This window comes from Buceros rhinoceros, unplaced genomic scaffold, assembly GCF_000710305.1.
Source record: "Buceros rhinoceros silvestris isolate BGI_N320 unplaced genomic scaffold, ASM71030v1 scaffold2972, whole genome shotgun sequence".
NCBI lineage: Eukaryota > Metazoa > Chordata > Aves > Bucerotiformes > Bucerotidae > Buceros > Buceros rhinoceros.
In genome coordinates this window covers 65,344-83,413 of record NW_010399312.1, presented here as the reverse complement: position 1 = coordinate 83,413, position 18,070 = coordinate 65,344, and the positions used below count along the sequence as shown (strand labels likewise).

The following is an 18,070-nucleotide window of genomic DNA, read 5'->3' as shown; positions in this document are numbered from 1 at the left end:
TTTTTTTTTGCCGGGATTTTTTTTTTTTTTTTTTTTTTCATTTTTTGGTGTACGTGAATTCCCTGCTTGCTTGTGCATGTGAAAGAAGAGGCTGCAAGATGGGAAAGAAAGGGTGTAGTCCTGCAGCGCAAAGTTGTGCCATGTGGAGCCAAGGTACAGCAGGTTGGCAGTAGCTGGTGGTGGTGGTTGGAGCTGCCAGGTTGGGAAGCCAGGAATCAGAGAAATGGGTTTCCCCTTCCCTGCCCCAAACCATCAGTTTTTCTGCAGGAGGGTCAAAGTGCAGCTTTACCCTGTTTTCTTTTGCTGGTAAGTTCTGTTTCCTAAGTTGTTGTGGAGGATCGAGTGAAGTAATTGCTTGGCAGAGACAAAATGTAAACTTCCTGTATCGGTACACTTCACGTGACCCTGGCACTATTCTGATAGATTTTCCTGATTTTTCAGGTGGGTCAGCTCCAACACTTGTTTTGATTGCACTGCCTTATTACACTGATGTATTGCCTCACTCGAAACACATTTTCCCCCTTCATATCAGGATTGTTATACCTACAGACTTCCCTATTTAAAGAAGAGTTGGGTGGCATAGCAAAAGTGTGAGAGAGGAAGGTCAAACAAGCGTTAGGGTAGTCACCTCTTAAGATTTCTGTTATAAAAAACACATTTTTCGAGTGGTTTAGAATGTAGCCACTAAATAATGCTCTGGGCTAAAATGTGTTATACAAGGCTTTAAATAGAAACCACATTTTAAAACAAGTTTTCCCCAGAAGAAAAATCAGTTGGACCATTTGAGAACCCTGTAAACACAGTTTGTTGTCATTAACACCAGGAAGGAAAACAAAGCGAAAGAGTTAAAACCTGCATTTGGGAAAGGTGTGGAGAACATCTTTTGGAATAAATCAGGTCTGTGCCTGTAGGATGAGCAGGGCAAGGTTAATTTGCAGCAGCCTTAGAGTGTTGCTGCAAATGGCAGTCTCTGGACATCATGCAAATTTTGTGTGCTCTTTCTACAAGTGGTTTGGTTTTTTTTTTTTTCTCCCCCCCCAAGGTTTTTTTTTCTTCCCCAGAGTATCTCCGTATCCAGTTTTTCAAAACCTGGCCTGTAAGCTCTCCAGAGCAGGACCCGCCTCCTCCCATGTGTCTACAGCTGCCTGGCACCATTCTCCTGACACCTGAATGAGGCCTCTGGGCATTACCGCAACACAATTGTTAGTAGTAATTACTGCTCTTTAAAAACATTCAGTACATTCAACTTGGAAGGAGGCTGCTGTATTTGTGCCCTTTGGATTCCCGTATCTCGTTACTCCTCTAAGACTTTATGCTACCAGCTGCTTAGTGATTTGTCTTGCTCAGAACGCTTATCTCGCTCACAAGTGATCCTTGGATAGAAGGGATTTTGGCATCTATCATCACTGGTGGGTTGTGGTGTTTATTATTTTGTGGGGTGGTGGTTGCGTGGTTTTTTTTGTCCTCTCTGTGTATGTGGATGGGAATGGTATTACTGGTCCTGATAGTGAGGATAACCCAACTGGAAACTGGGCAGCTTTATCAAAGCTCAATTGCAGTCGTCATTTCCTCTGAACAAAATGTTCAGTACCACCCTGCTCCAGCCAAAATGCTCTTAGACCGATGGGGGTGAGTGATTTTAATCATTTATTACTATGCTAAGGTATTTTTTTTGAAAATTGACCCAATAAAAGGCAACTGAAGATAAACAGAAATAATTATTAATACCCAACTAGATTTTTCTGGCTCAGCTATGAGTTTTCTTTTGTTTCTGTTAATTATTTTGTTATAACAGAAATGTTGGTTGGAAAGGACCTGTTAAAATTTGTTCCACGTTTTCTCCCCTTCACCACTGTCGTACCCCTCTTAGAAGTACAGGGCCCAGGCATCGAAAGCACAATCAGAAGGTGCCCCAGTAGCTTTGGACTCCCCGGGCAGGCGGAGGATGTGGTTGTGTCTCCCTTCAGAGCCCTCTGCCCAAAGCAGTTGCTCTCCTGCTATTCTCGATCTCTAGCTGGTGATTTATGAAGGTGGTAATTAAGGAGATGTTTTTAGTAGGGTGGGAGGAGTATTGTTTATAACAAACTAACACTACTAATTTTTAAATTTTGGTCTGCTTTGCTGGTATGAGCCAGCTGAAACACTGTCAGCAGAGTGATCGCCTCTTGCTGGAGAGGGAATGTTCCTCCTGTTTGAATAGCAAATACATTTTACGTGGTAGTGTTACTGTCTCTTAAGGAACTAGGAGGAGGCAGCTCAGAAGATTTGCAATGTCTTACACTAAAACAGGGAGATTTTTATGAATTCAAAGTTCTGCACTGGAGCAATATCATTCAGACTTGTGTGTCTTTGGGCAAATTGTTGTGCCGTATATAATTAAAATTTTAACCTCTCTTTTTTTCTGTTATAACTAGGAAAATACTTTTCCATTTGTTGTAGAGTTCCATAATGAATGTTGTGTTTTGAAAAGCTGTGAAAGTCTCCCTGTAGAGGCTGAATTTCAGAAGTAGGGAGTTTTACCTAAAGAGAATGAAATGTTTCAGGAAAAACACAATAGTCTTCCTGTTACACTTCAGCAGATGTCTCAGGGCAAGTCATTTTATAAACCAACCAATGTGAGATGGATAAGTAGATAAATAATTGTTGCATACAAAACAGCTTCTGTTTCTTTTCCCTGAAGGGTTTCAGGCCTCTTATATGGGCTTATGCTATATTTCAACATGGACAAAAATAAGTCTGGCTTCTCTTTGAAACCTTTTCAAACTAGCCATCTGCTTTGCCAGTCATACTCAGATCTACACCAATATTTTTTCAGGGTAGGTGTAGCATATCAGTTAGAGTTTTTTAACTCTTTGCGGTTCTTCTAGTTTTATAAGTTGTTTTGTGGTATTTTTTTTTTTTAAAGAGAACATTTGGAAGAATTACATTTATGGCAAAAATTTGTGGCAAAACCAAAAGCAAGCCAAATTAAAAAAAATCCTGCAGTCCTAGCTCTGTGAAAGGTGAGATGTTGAGTATTAGTGACTGTGCTCTTTGATTTGAAACTTGTTGGTTTGTAAATGCTAGGTAGCTTGTGGAGGGGAGAGGGAGAGGAGGAAAAAAAAAAAAAACCTCGTAATTATTTTTTGTGGCCTAATGCTCTCACAAAATGGACTTGTCAGCTGTAATTGTGAGGATACAATGGCAAGAATTTGTGTTCTCTGAATATTAATGAAATATTGTTTGAAGCTCTTGAAAAATATGTTTGAAATTGTGTTGGAAGATGATTTGGCTGGCTCCTTGACCGCTGATAACCATGCAGTGTCAAAGAGCATAGTCTGTTTTGCTGCTGGAGTGTTTTTTGTGGGAGGGAAGATACTCTTTTAATTTATTAAAAGACAACTGCTAACGGTGATGTCAATATTGAGACATCCAGGTCTTAACACTGTGTAATGAAATTTAGCTCTTCAGTATTTTAAGTCTGGAGATGTGGACAACTTAATGTTGAGGGGTAGATGCTTAGGACCAGGATAATGTTCCTCTTTAATGAGTATGAATCAATACTCAATGGGAGAAATCTGCTCTGGCTTTTGAGGATGCTGGAAGCATGAATTTTTCTGATTGCTGGTGTCCTCCCATATCCAAGTGTCAGAGTAGAGCAAGACTGACAGAGCAGAATCAGGATGGCGTGAGCAGATCTGACCATTGGGAGGGTTTTACCTGTGATTTGGTTCCGGCCACAGCAGGCAAACAGAAGGGGAAATAAAGCCTTGCTTTATTTCACACCTTGCTGTGAGCAGGGCAGTGGGCATTTAAGGTGGCTGTGCAGGTGGGCATCGAAGATTTATTAAACATTGGTGCAGAAACATCACTTACGTGGAAATGTTACTTCATACCAAGTAGCAAAATAAACCCACTTCTGTAAGTAGTTCTAAGTAAAGGCAGGCATCATCTGCATGTGTCAAAAATTTGCCTGCTTTCCCCTCTATGAGTTTTGAATATTGTGGTTTTTGTTTTACAAACCTAGGCTGTGGCTAGTTGAACCTGTTAAAGACAACTGAGAAAGGAGGAAAAAAACCCTGAAGGTTTCAAGCAGTAGTAGATCATCAGCTTATTGCTAGATTATTTTTAGAGAAATAACCAAGATGTTCAGGAGCCCAAAGGCATTTGGCATCTCATCTTGCTCCACCTCTTGCACCTGAAGGTGGCATCTGGGCATCCTGCTAGCACAGCCTGTCTCATATGCTATTTCTTTCTTGTGTCATCACTGAAGAGTTTAGAGAGCTGGTGTGTGGATTTAAGTTGTAGGAAGCGCTGACATTCCCGTGCAGCTGCTGCCATTGCAGAGCCCAGGTCTCATTCTATGCCAGCGCTTTCACATGACAGTTCATCTCTGCTGTAGTACTCAAGTATTAAGCTGCTTGTCATCAGGGAACTGTAGGTTGGGAAGCTGGAGGTCAAATCACTATTGAAATACTAAAAATAGAGGAAAATAATGTGGTTTATTAAGGAAATGCTGCTGTGACCGGAAGTGTATGTTGCAATATGAAATTGGAAAATGTGGTTATGCCTTTTGGAGAGAAAATGAAGCACATTTGAAAAGGGTAACCCGCTTCCAAAAACCAAGAGGTTAACTTTGAAGGTTATAGCAATGTCCAGAAGTTACACCTGAGGTGAGGTCAAGACTACAGGGATAGGTGCTGCATATAGCTATAGTAAGGAGACACAGCAGACGACGTGTATGAGAAAGGAAGCTTTATTTCCTTGCTCCTGGTCCTTACTAGTGGGAGATCTCCACTAGAGATGTCCAGCAATCTGCCCAGGATCAGCGGCAAAGCTGGAAGTTGAATCCAGGTTTTGGTTCCCAGTCAAATGCCTAAACCATAAAACTGTGATCTCAGATCACTTCTGACATGAGAATGATGGGACCAGGGTGGAAGAGTTCAGCTGATTTAGGAGCCAGGCTGAATTAAAATGTCAATCTTCTTGATATTGATCATTATTTGGAAAAGAGGAAAAAAAATAAAGGGAACATTTATTTTGTTTAAGGTTAGGAATTTCTTCAGCTGTATCTTGCCTGTCCCTTTTTGGCTGCAGTTCAAGGAAGGACTGAATACTTCTGATAAGGATAAGATGGTGTGGTTCAGTACTCCTGGCAAAAGAGTATTCCTTTTCCCATCCGTACATTTCTATTACTTCCCTTGCACCGTCTCTGGCACTTGCCTCACCCCTTTGTTGGGGCAATTCAGGTTCCTGGAAGGTTTCTGTTGACACTGTAAAGCATCCAGGGAGGCCTGGAGTCAGAGCAGGGAAGAGGGAGTTAAGAGCAGGACTGCCCCTTTTTGGCTGTAGTGAGCTGCTGTATAGCGGGATTTGTAGAACTTGGCTGTATCCCACATCTCCAACACTTAGGACCTTCCCTGTTTTCTCCCTCTGCCCCCATTTGCTTTCTGCTTTGGTCTCCTGCTGTTTCCTTTGCTGCTCTCAACTGGTTTGCCAGTCTAGATTAGCCATGGTTTGGTTTGCCTAGAACCCTCCTAAAAGCTCATTTCTGCCCTGTTACCTGGGGAGAGGGTGAAAGAAAGGATATCATCTTGACCAAACCGAGATGTGTGCTGTTCTGCGGAGTATCAGCACCGGCTCCATGCTTCCTTCCATTTCTCTGTAGCAGCCTCAGCAGATGTCTTGGCAGTGGTGTGTGTGCCTAGGGTTTGTTTGGCCCAACCACTTGAGAACCCTGGAAGAGAGAACTGAACTGAGACCTTCCAAGTTTCTTGCTGGCGTTTCCACTAGAACCTCCTTCCCTTCCTCGGGGTTTGACTTACTGTGGTTGCTGTGCTGTTGTTTTCTTGTGAAGGATTTACCAATGGCAGTGTAGATTTCTCTGCTGTGCTTGTAAATTTACTGTAGGTGGATGACAAATCTCTTCAAGGCATCAGTGCTGTACAGTGGCAGTAATCAATAGCTTTGAGGCCATGGGCGTGAGCCCCACATCCGCTCTGATCACCAAGCAACTTCCCAGTGATAATGGCTTTCAGTTGGAATTTGCTTGACCCACAATTGAACCGATGACCTAGAGGTGAAAGGCTCAGTCAAGTTGCTCACCATCCAAACCATCCCCGTCTTTCAAGCTGTTGATTACTGAAACTGTTCAATTTCTTCAGGTATCTTCTGTGTCACGTGTAGATAATTGGGAATGTTGCACGAAACTATGGAGCTTGCTGGCTCATCCTGCTTGCTCACAGTTAGGTGAGGTAGTCTGTTACTATTGAGAGACATCAAAAAAACGTCATTTAAGCTATTAATAACGATGCATCTGCAGATTCCTCAAGGGTAATTGTGCATTGGTGCATTTATCAAATGATGTGAAAATTTGTGTACCTGAGAATTCAGTCAGTCTCTGTAGTCTTTATGCATTAAATAATCTTATGAAATGGAATGACTTCATTTCTAACCTTGTCTTAATATGTGTGTGTTTAGTCTAATTTTACAGGTATTGCTGTATTCTTAGCTGTAACTGCTACTTGAAAAGGTCAATGTTTTATGAGTAATATTATGGTTATTCATATGTATCATAAAATAGGATGCAAGATTCAAATTTTTACTTCCTGCAAATATATAAACCTAAGGGAACTCTGCTGGCTTCTGTTGAAGTTTGCAGTGATTTAGCAGATCGTGTCTTGCTTTACAGGGTATATTTAAATAAATTCTGTTATTGTGGTGTTTATATCTGGTACTAGAAGGGATAGAGAACAAAGGAGCAGTATTTCTTTGTCAGTCATGCATGTCGCCCTAATACTTTTGCTTTCTGTCTCTCTGTTATTTATGCAGTATTTAACTTGACCAACAATGTGGATTTGGAGAACACCAAAAGGAAAATGGAGCTGTACCAGAAGGATAACAAAGAAGTCATTCAGAAAAATAAGATAAAACTGGTTAGTTTACTTCTCTCTCCTACAATTTTTATTCATTAGTTAAAGGATTAAAGGATTTTTGAAATGGAATACTTTCTGTAATGTCTTAAAAACAAGTCAAAGTTGAAGGCACTATGTAGATTTCACATGTATTCAAAAACTGTAATAGGCTCAAGTCCTGCGATACTGATCTTTAGTGCTCTGTAAAGAGATTAAATTCATAGTTGAAATGTAGTTATGCCTTAGTTTGGGAGGGTTTGAGGAGAGGGACAGGCAGTAAAGTCTGCATCTAATACATCACCACCGCATGCGTGCTGGCATTGTCGTTAGACAATATCCAGGAGAGACCAAGTTCATTCCTGTACCAGGACAATCGTTCCTTTCTCATCTGAAGGAAAAAAGGAAACCAGACACAGACATTATGAAGCTCCCGGGAGAGAGCTGTAGAATTGAGGGAAAGCACAGGTCTGGCTTATGCAAAATTTAAAATGAAAGATGTTGAAACAAACATTAAAACCTTTGTTCAAGAGCTGATAACAATAACATCAGAGGTATTGTATACATGATCTGTATGCAGAGCACATGGTTCTTTGAAGATTCATTCATTAAAATACGGCTCTGATATCATTTTGTTCTTTAAAAATAAACTTGCAAGCATTTCTTTCTGTAAGAAAAGTTTAATCTGTTAAATATTTTTTCACTATAAAAATACACATTGTTATCGGTTCTTGGAGGAAAATGCCTGCCCAGAGTGTGACATAACAAGGTTTTGTGTTTGTATTCCAGTTGCACTAAGGACTTGCTTTCAAATCAGTAGGGGTGAAATCCTCACTCCCGTGAAGTCTGTGGCAAAACTCCCAGTGATTTCTTTAGCTCTAGGATTTCACAGGAGGAGATCGGAATCTGAAAAATGTTTGTTTGAACCTCTTCTTTTTAAAGGCAAGGAAATTTCCCTAGGGGTCCATCTCTGATCTGTTATCCTGTCTCTGACACTCTACAATATCCCATGCTTCAGAGCTTGAAGAGACCTGCCAAACTTCGGCTGCGCGTCCTTTTTTACAGTGTAGGTGCAACCTCTGGGGTCACCATGAGGATGGTGTGCTTTGCCTGGAGCCCACCTCCCTGTCCTGTACGTGACTCGTGCACTAGCTGTGCCCTCGTGTCAAGCAGCACAGTAATAGTCTGTATCCACCCAACGCCCTGGGCCTCCTGCTTTCTGTACTCTACGGTCTTGCCGTGCTGGAGGCTGGCTGGTGGAAGCCAGGCAAGCCTGCGTGAACCCAGGCTTACTGGAGATCTGGAGACATTTCTTTGTTTTATTTCTTTTTCAACGTTTGAACATGAGCCAGCAGTGTGCCCAAGCAGCCAAGAAAGCCAGCGACATCCTGGCTTGTATCAGCAATAGTGTGGCCAGCAGGAGCAGGCAGCGATTGTCCCCCTGTGCTCAGCACTGGTGAGGCCACACCTTGAGTACTGTGTCCAGTTTTGGGCCTCTCACTTCAAGAAGGATGTTGAGGTGCTGGAGCGGGTTCAGCGAAGGGGAATGAAGCTGGTGAAGGGTTTGGAGAACTTGTCCTATGAGGAGCGGCTGAAGGAGCTGGGACTGTTTAGTCTGGAGAAGAGGAGGCTCGGGGGGACCTTATTGCTCTCTACAACTACCTGAAAGGAAGTAGTAGGGAGGTGGGGGTTGGTTTCTTCTCCCATATTAAGAATGACAGGATGAGGGGGAATGGCCTCAAGTTGCGCCAGGGGAAATTGAGGTTAGATGTCAGGAAAAACATCTTTACAGAGAGGGTTATTAAGCATTGGAACAGGCTGCCCAGGAAGGTGGTGGAGTCCCCATCCCTGGAGGTGTTTAAAAACCGTGTGGATTTGGTGCTGAGGGACATGGTTTAGGGACCCTGGCAGTGCAGGGTGAATGGTTGGACTCGATGATCTTTAAGGTCTCTTCCAACCAGATGATTCTATGATTTGAAACATTCAACATTTCTTTTTCAATAATTGAGACACAATAATAGACTTGTTGTAGTTGCTGTTACAAAAACTGCCTGATCTTGGCCATAAATTTACCCTCTCCGAAAAGCTGAAAGGGTGCTTTCCGTCTCTAGGTTTTTTTGGCAGGTTTTGGAATGGCTTTACTCTAAATGGTAAAAGGCGTCCTGAAATTCCTAGGACCAGTCATAGTCCCTTCATTCTTGGACTGACATATTCTTTGTGTTCACTGTAATGGTTTGCTCCTGAGGAATATAGATATTCCCTGTCCCTATTCATGTTTTTGGTACCCTTTGCCTGATCCAGTTCAAATTTGTTTGGCAACCAGAAGGGACCAGAATTGAACACGGTGTTATAGCTGAGATCTGTAACAGCCTGTTATAAAAGAACACTTTTTTTCCCATCTCTTCTGGAAATATGTTGATGTGGTCCTAAAACTGTTCTTCCCTTGTAGCACTGGCATATAGGAGCTTCAAAATCAGCAGTGGTCAAGTAGCGCATCGTGTTTCCTCGTCTTTAGTTTCTAACTGATGAATTAGTGTCTCCAAATCTGTGGCCTTGTGAGTTATTTTGATCTCACTTCTACTTCTGTCCTCATGAGTGTGTCATTCTTTCTTACAAACCAAGTTACCAAACAGTCACCTCAGGATTCAAATAACTGCTTGTTCTGTCAGTACAAGCCATATATTTCATCTTCGTAGCCTGTTCCTAATGACTTTGCTGCTTATGTACTAACCCATCTGTTACAACTGTGCGTTTGATGCAGGATTGTGCAGAGAAAAAGTTAAATTGGACAGGTTTGGACAAAATGTGAGGAACTCTTGGAGGAGGAGTTCTTGTTCTTAAAATTGTTACATATATATATATTTTTACATACTTCTAATATATATAAAGCCTTGCACTTTGTGTGGACTACAGTTTTCCCAACATGCCTTCTTCCTTAAATGTCTGCTATTCTCCAGTCACGGGGTGACCGTCACTAGGTGTTTTCATTTCACTTGCTGCTTTGTTCAGTCTTGAACTTGTCTGAACTCTGTAATGTGAATATCATAGAATGACAGAATGATTTGGGCTGGGTTGGAAGAGACCTTTAAAGTTCACCCAGTCCAACCCCACCGCAGTGAGCAGGGGCATCAACTAGAGCAGGTTGCTCAGAGCTCTGTCCAACATGACCTGGAATATTTCCAGGGATGGGGCTTCTACCACCTCTCTGAGTAACCTGGACCAGGGTCTTACCACCCTCAGCATTAAAGACTTCTTCCTTCTCTTTCATCTGAATCTCCCTCTTTTAGTTAAAACTATCACCCCTTGTCCTGTCGCAGCAGGCCTTACTAAAAAGCCTGTCCCCACTTTTCGGATAGGCTACACTAAGGTCTCCCTGGAGCCCTGAATTCTCCAGGCTGAGTACCCCCAATTCTCTCCCCTGTCCTCACAGCAGAGGGTTCCAGCCTTCGGATCACTTTTGCGGCCTCCTCTGGCCCCGCTCCACCAGGTCCGTGTCTCTCCTGACTGTTCTGAGGACCCCGGAGGTGGACCTAGCACTGCAGGTGGGGTCTCAGCAGATCCCCTCCCTTGACCTGTTGGCTCCACGGCTTTTGGAGCAGCCCAGGATATGGTTGGCTTTCTGGGCTGAGATGCGTTTAAGTTTTCTTGATTGTCCTTTCTTGAATGTGGCGAGACATTATTACATTTTCCTTGTTTCTTCTTGAGTTTTTACTCCAGGCTTCACCGTAATCATATGTATTTTTTCAGATGCTGGGTCTCTGTCTAGATTATCTTTAAGCTTGAGAGAACCTTTAACTGCCCATTGAACTCGCCTCTCCTGTTTTACGGTTTCCTTTGGTCTTCCTTTCAGAAAGAATTTGACGTGACTTGTGATAATTCTTCCTTTTTCCTGCAGTCTGATCTGGTTTTGGTTTGTATATCAGTTTACTTATTTCTGACTATAATTTTTCTGGCCTGGTTCTTTGGACTAGGTCTGTCAGCACTTCCCAACGAGTTTTTCTCCTTCAGTACAAATTCCAGGCAGTCTATTTAGGCATAAATGTCGAAGACACTTGGAATGTCTCAAAGACCCTGCATTCTTCAGTTCTTTTGACTGATGAACTAACTGGATCCCTTAATTCTCAGAAAAAACTGTAATTAACAGCTTGGGCGTGTTCTTGTTTGCTTGTTTGTTTCCACTAAATACAAAGAGAATCCAGTTTCAGGTGGTTACTGGTTGGTAACCAGCTTTTACCAGTTACGAGTGAAAGCAGCTTCTGTTGGCTCAGTGGCAGGTGATGAGATTTGTCAGCGCTTGCATCCAGGAGTAACCGGGCCTCGCTGGGACTCATGGCTTGATTTGGGAGCGGGTTGTTTTTCAGCATATTCTGGCCTGTATCGGAGCTATGCTTTATGATGTAACCTTATGATAAGAACAAATTTTACTAAGCTCTTGGCTGCAATCATGTTTTGCTGAAACTGCTTCATAAATCATCCATTTAAGTTTTATAAAATGTTCTTTATCTCTGATGTTTTTACTGAATCTCCCTTTGCTTTAGTACCTTTGGTGGGGAAGACTTAGAAAATGTTTCCTATATGTTTTGTCCTATATCTTCTTACAACCAAATTGAAATTCTTTTGACTCCCTCATTGTATAATATTGTTTAATCCTTTTATTTTCCCCTGTCTCTGAGCCCTCCTTTTTTTTTTCCATTTTATGGTGATATTTAAATGTAGATTGCTTAATAGTTTGCAAGTTAAAAAAGACTTCTCAAGAAGTAAATCTGGGAAGAAAACCTCATGGCTTTGTATTAATCTCTTTTCATCTCGTGTCACACAACTGCAATCCAAGTTATAGGAAATTCCTCATTTTCTGGGAATGTGACGTTTTTACAGTACACGCTTAAATATGTTTTAGCCTAAACTATTAAAATACTCAGATTTGTAGTTTCCTTTTCTTCTGCACCAGTGACAAGCAGACAGTGTACTTTGCGCAGAAGATGCAGCTGATTGGGGGGGTGATCAGGAACAGTATTGTGGGATTATATTTTCGGTTACTCCACTTCATCCCTTCAGAAGTAGAATGTGTGGGAGCAAAATGGGGCTCATTTTAGAGAGAAAGTGTAAGGAAACCCCATTGTCATCCTCTAACATTTAAAGAGTCAAGATCCATGTGGTTACTTCCTACTGTGGAGAGCAGCAAAGAAAAAAATTGTAACTTTGCACTGGACAGAAGGAAGTAGAATCATCATCCACAATTACCTTAAAATTCTACCTGAAATCCTACATTAAAAGGTAGAATTTGGCCGCTTTGCCGTGGCTTGATCTGTCCTAGGTTCTTTGGTGGGAAGTAAAGTTGTGAGGGAGCTCTGTCCAGCCAAGGAGGAGGATTGCTGTGAGTTGATTTCTGATTTCCATTTCAGACCCGGGAGCAGGAAGAGCTAGAGGAGGCTTTAGAGGTAGAGCGACAGGAGAGTGAACAAAGGCGACTGCTCATCCAGAAAGAAGAACAACTACAACAGATGTTAAAAAGGAAGAATAAGCAGGCACTGCTGGATGATCTGGTGAGTAACTAAACCAGAAGCTTTGAGTGCTCAGTACCAGAGCAAACAGCAAGTACATTGACATTCATCTCTGCCATGATTAATGGTGGGGAATTAACACATCTGTCCATCTGCTTGTCCCTGTCTTGCGTGTTTTGTCTTACTGTTCTCTTGCCCATTATTTGTTTCAGTGTCTTGTTTTGATAAGCTAAGGGCTGGAAGAAGAGTGCTTCTGGGATTCATGGACTTAACTGGGCTCATTGTTCAGAATGTCCCGTGCTGGTTAGAAATTAGTTCTAGGAAAACATCCTTGGCTGTTTCAACACAAGATTAGTCCTGGGTAAGATTCTAGCGCAGAAAAATGCAGGGGTTTTTTGATATTTGAAGAAGGCTCTTTTCCTGGTTCTACCTGTGTAGATTTTTTTTGTTGTTGTTGTTGTTCGTTTGTTTTCCTAGTGAGCTTCAACTGAAAGTCTTTTCCTGTTGGTATTTGACGTGTGGAGGTGTATTTCAGAAGTCGCTTTAGTGAGTCCAGTCACTCTGCCAGTTTACTTACTAGCTGACATTTGATTGCATGTCTGAAAAAGAGCCACCGTAAAAGTCTTGATTCAATTCACTGACGATATCAAAGTCACAGGCTATGCCTGTGATCAAGGGTGTCTCCCATTAACATAGCTGCTGTGGTGGCTACTCCACCTTGACCTGATGTATGACGGGTGAGGTTCTGTCGTGTCTGAGACCCTATAATTGCCTGTTTGTTTTGCCCTCAGCTGGTGCCAGTTGGTGCATGGTTGATGAGGGAATTTGTGAGGGGGTGGCGAGCAGCTGCCAAGTTGGTTCTGCCATAACGTGAAGTCTTACCACCGCTGGCTTGTTCAGCAGTCCTGAATAGTGGCTGGTAACCTGGTGTGTGTGTTGAAGCAAAAGGGAAATCAGCAGCTACTTTGTGATCTTGGCCACCTCTGTAAGGGTGACATGGTGGAGGATAGGGGACAGTAGCATCATGAGTTATTTGAGCATTAGTCAACCCTCTTTGAGTCAGAGCACCTAAATGATAGGTGGTTCCTTTGTATTCAAAACTACCGAAAGAAGAAGATTTCTTGCCTTGAGTCTATGATGTTCTCTCACTGCAGACTTTTTGTGTAGGAGTTGCTCCTTCTGAGGTGACCGAGGCTTGGATTCATTTGTTGAGGGGTGTGTAGGCAACTGTAGAAAAACTCAGGCTGCTTCTGGAAATGGCGTTAATCTTGTCTTTGTCTGAATTTACCACTGATTCTGCATCTGAAATGCAATGATGATGTGCGGGCATAGAGAAGCTTAATAAATGTGTTACTTGAAGATTCACATCTCAATTTTTTTAATACATGAGTGTGCACAGACGTGCATGCACACATATTCACATGCTCTAGCACCTTGAGAGCAGTCAGTGTGTAACCTTGAAGGAAATCAGAAAAAAGACAACTGTGTACATGCATACATGTGTGCAGCTGTGTCAGGGCGGTTTAAAGCTACTTGGCAGGTTTAAATTTCTCTTTCAGTTTTCCTCATATTAATAGAGCATTAATTCCTGCTTTTCCTGGAAACGTAGAGTTCTTCCTCGAACCAGAGCAGAAGGCACTGACATGGAGGGAGCATCAATGTGCAGTTCAGGAGCGTCAAAGCCTCCCGAAGAGCTACCTTTTTCTAAGCCGGGGTCTTGGCAACCCGTCATTGGTTTTGCTGAAAGTAGCTGGTGTTTTGTTTTTCGTAGACAAAAGCAGAGATGAGTGGAATGGTTCTTTGAAAATCCCTCAAGTCTTTACCTTTGCATCCAGCAGTCTCTTTTCGCTTTGGAAGTAGAAGTGGTTACAATCCACACAAGTAGGAATAGTTTGAGTAGTGAATCTAGTCATAAAAACTTGACTATGACCTTGAATTTTGTCAAAATCCCTCTTCTGAGCCATTTAATTTTGAACTGGTTTCTGACTTATTTCAATCCTGTTCTAAAACACACTCAACTTACTAGAGACCAGTGGTGGTGGGGGGTATGTGTGAGGTGGTTTGGGTTTTTTGTATGTTTTTGTTTGTTTGTTTGTTTTTCCCCATCCAGCAGTTGGTTTTACTGGACACCTACTTCACCAGATGGCTTGCGGAAAGAATGGTTATAAATAATCCTTAAAACATGACCAAATTAAGTAGTTTTAACTGTGATTGCATATGTATTGCTATTAAAACATACCTTAATATTCTAAAAACAACATAAGGATGATTTTAAAGGCTGAGGGAGGAAACTGGGCAATTTTAATTTGTGTCTCTGTTTACGAAGGGGCGCTGTCAACATAAATTTGAGCCAAAACTTGTTTTGTAATGTTAAAGGTTTATAAAACCAGCACTGAAGTGTTTGTATAGCGACTTACAAAGTCTCTGAAAAAACAGCAGTTGTTAAACAAATAAACATTTCCTAGGGTCTCTGAAATCTCTCCAATGCTGTGCTGCAAATCTGAAAATTAAGCTGATCAGAAGTGAAATGTAATTGAGAAATGCAGCAAAAGCCAAGCATAAGCAGTAGCAATGTGAGGAATTGCATTAAAGAAAAAAAATCTTATATCTATGGTTGCTGGTACTATGCTGAAACAACAAGGATTAAGTTCTGGCTACAGATATGCCAGTGGCAAAACTACCGACTCGGCAGGATTGGGAGTGCGGGGGAAGTGGGAAGCCGACATTCCACCCATTGGTTTTGAATTGTCTCTTTCGGATGCATCACTTGGCGTTGGGAACCTGCAGCCCGTGTGACCTGGGTCATTTTTTCCAAGATTCCTCCCCATATTGGGCAGCAAGAGAAAATTTAAGTTAAATTTTTTTGTGTGGTGCAGGTAGAGGCGTTGGGTCTTTTCAAAGAAGAGAATTTTACCTTCTGGTGCTTAAATGAGGGGGTTCATAGTTTCTTATATGTATTATTTATGGGATTGTCGTATTGAGTAAAGGTCTCAGTCGTTTACAAAAGTATGAAAATACTGTCCCATCTTCAAAGACCTTATGGTTTGGATAGTCCAGAGGCAGGGTAAAAGGCACAGAAGCGTTTGGTATTTAAGATGTGGTGTGGCAGCTCCGGTTCCTGGTCAGCCTGGGGAGCGCAGTGGCTCATGCAGAAAGGACTGGACCTGGGGCCGAGGTGCCATCAACCTGTCCTCTGCTGAGAGCAAGACGGGGAATGGCAGTGTCACTTGCTGGAGAGGAGCTCTGAAGGCTACTGGAAGAGCAATCAGGTGCTTTGCCTGGGCTGTTGCCTATTTTTCCTATTTTTCTCCTCCCAGTGCTAAATTAGGCACATAATATATATTTTTGTAAGTGACCTTTTTCACAATAAAACCTCTTACTTCTAAAGCACGACACCTTGTTGTAATTTAGACTTGTAGACTCCATTGCAATTGTACATGTTACTGGAAGAGTTGTCTGGTTTGTGTTGGGTGTGGGTTTGTTTTTTTTTTTTAACCTTCTGGACTTGGCTAATTTGGGGTCAGTAAAATATTAAATCACTTCCTTTAGTACTGTATAAACTCTGTCACCTGTATGCAGAGGATTGTAGATTTGCTCTTAGATGTCTTCTGTGGTCAAGTGCCCAAACGGCATTGCAGCACCTGGTGAAGGGGCAGGTTTTCCCTGGGCTGCGGCATAGCTTGGAGTCAAGCAAAGGACAAGGTGCTTTAAAGACATCAAGCATCACCACTTCCACCAGAAGCTCAGGGCTCTTGAGACAAGTCTTTCAGAAAAGTTTGCATATAACAAGCTTTGTTTGTACTGTTAGACAGTTCGTTTTCCCATACGGAAAACTGCGAGTATGGATAAAGGTTGACAGGATCGGATCCTTCACGTGTGTTAATAGTTAACAGAAGGGCTGTGTGCCTATTCAGAGGACAATCAATCACAGGCATGATGGCTTGCTGGCACAGCCTGGGTTTCCCACAGTTGTATAATCTGGTTACTGGTCATTGTGTGAACTCTTGAGAAGTTGGTACAAAAATTGGCTTCCTTTAGTTATTGTATTAGAAATGCAGTGAACGTTTAAGGAACATGAGAGGGGAAAAGACACCGTGGCATTACAAACTTCCAGCTTCTTACCCTGAACTAAGTCAAAAATCACAGTCCAGTTTATTAAAGTTTGTTTGGTTTTGTGAGTAACAAATATGGTTCATAGTTCAGTATTTGCTGGGTTCTGTGAAACAGAAGTGTAAGTGACGTTTGAGGGCCTTGGGAATATAATGTGACGCTGGAGCAGTCCAAGAAGAGTCCGTCCGAACCACTTCCCTGCTCTTCACGGCCATTCTAGCTAGGAAGTCGCCAAGATTTCAGTGTGTCTGTGGACAGTCACTTTAGTTTATTAGAAAATCACTTGACCAATAATTTTTTGACTCTCTGAAGAATGCAGTTACGTATATGTGTGTTAATAGTTGTTCTGTTCTGAGAGCTTAAGTAGTTCATTTGCTTAACTATTCATTTTACTACTTTATATATGATTTTCTTTTTAAATTGGCTGACTCCCCTAAAAATAAGTTGGTGAAGGAGAAAATAAATATGCTGTTGGTTGCACTTACAATAGTGCCATTGTGCAAAGCACAGCAAGGATCGTTTCCAAACGGCCTCAGGTGAAATCTAATGGGAAACAATTTCAAACTGGTCTGAGCTCATTGGTTGAAAGAATGTGTCTTAGATAAACATCTGATCCAAGTTATACTACTTCGTATTATTCCTTCTCTGATTAAGTTCTAATTTTTTTTTTAATTTTAATAAATACAGTTGCTTTGGCCAGTTGGAATAAGGAGCCTGTTATATTGTCTTTAATGTGGATTCTATAAAAATGCTTGTTTGTAGGTTAATCTGATTTATGGGGCTGCTGCAGCTTTTTCTTATTACTGAAAATGATCGTTTTCTATAAACTGTTTCTCGTAGAGAGGTTCCTTAGCATTGCGCTGCTCCGCTAGTGGTGGCCTTGCAGATACAGCTTGCAGTTTTGAAGACTACAAAGTGTTAATTAATATTTATTTTGATTTAGCATTCAAATCTGTTCCTCATGTTTACAGGAGAGCTCCAGTCTTCCTGCTTCACTGCTTTTAGCTCAGCATAAGGACAGATCTACTCAGCTAGAAATGCAACTGGAAAAACCCAAGCCTGTCAAACCAGTCACGTTTTCCACTGGCATCAAAATGGTAAGACTTGCTTGTTTCTTTTTTTAAGCCTTTCAAAAGACCAAGGATTTTCTTGTAGGATATGTAGAGGTTATTTGTACCTAAGTTGCATATTCTATGAAATATACTATTCTCTTCTAATTAAGTAATTGAGAATTAATTGAAGAATTTAATCATCTGCTACTTGGAATATATTAAATATTTTCATTGCTTGGTTGTCAAAAACAAAGCTATGCCCGTTTCCCTGCAAAGTTGTGGTGTTCTTGAATTATTTTTGTCTCATTTGTGTACAAATTCTAGAAGCTGAAATTCTGGACGTTCAGGAAATGCTGCATGTTCTTCACATTTGCTTGAAGTACCAGAATAATCTGAGTGTGAGACAGGCAATTCAGAAAACGATGCCGAATGGTTGAGGATGCTAATTTCATTGTTATGGATTCTAGGCAGCAACAAATATTTTTGCAAATGTGTTACTGCTGCAGTGACTGCTAAA

The 18,070-nt window shown here is 41.6% G+C and overlaps 1 protein-coding gene across 1 annotated transcript in view; it reads left to right on the top strand.

Annotated features, from left to right (window-relative positions):
* MNAT1 (MNAT CDK-activating kinase assembly factor 1) overlaps positions 1–18,070 on the top strand; it is a gene marked incomplete at its 3' end in the record, with an annotated part of 57,981 nt that overhangs the window by 6,036 nt on the left and 33,875 nt on the right. Inside the window, 3 exon segments of the mRNA XM_010131401.1 lie at positions 6,811–6,914; positions 12,293–12,433; positions 17,473–17,598. Of these exon segments, the coding sequence (XP_010129703.1) occupies positions 6,811–6,914; positions 12,293–12,433; positions 17,473–17,598 (371 nt within the window).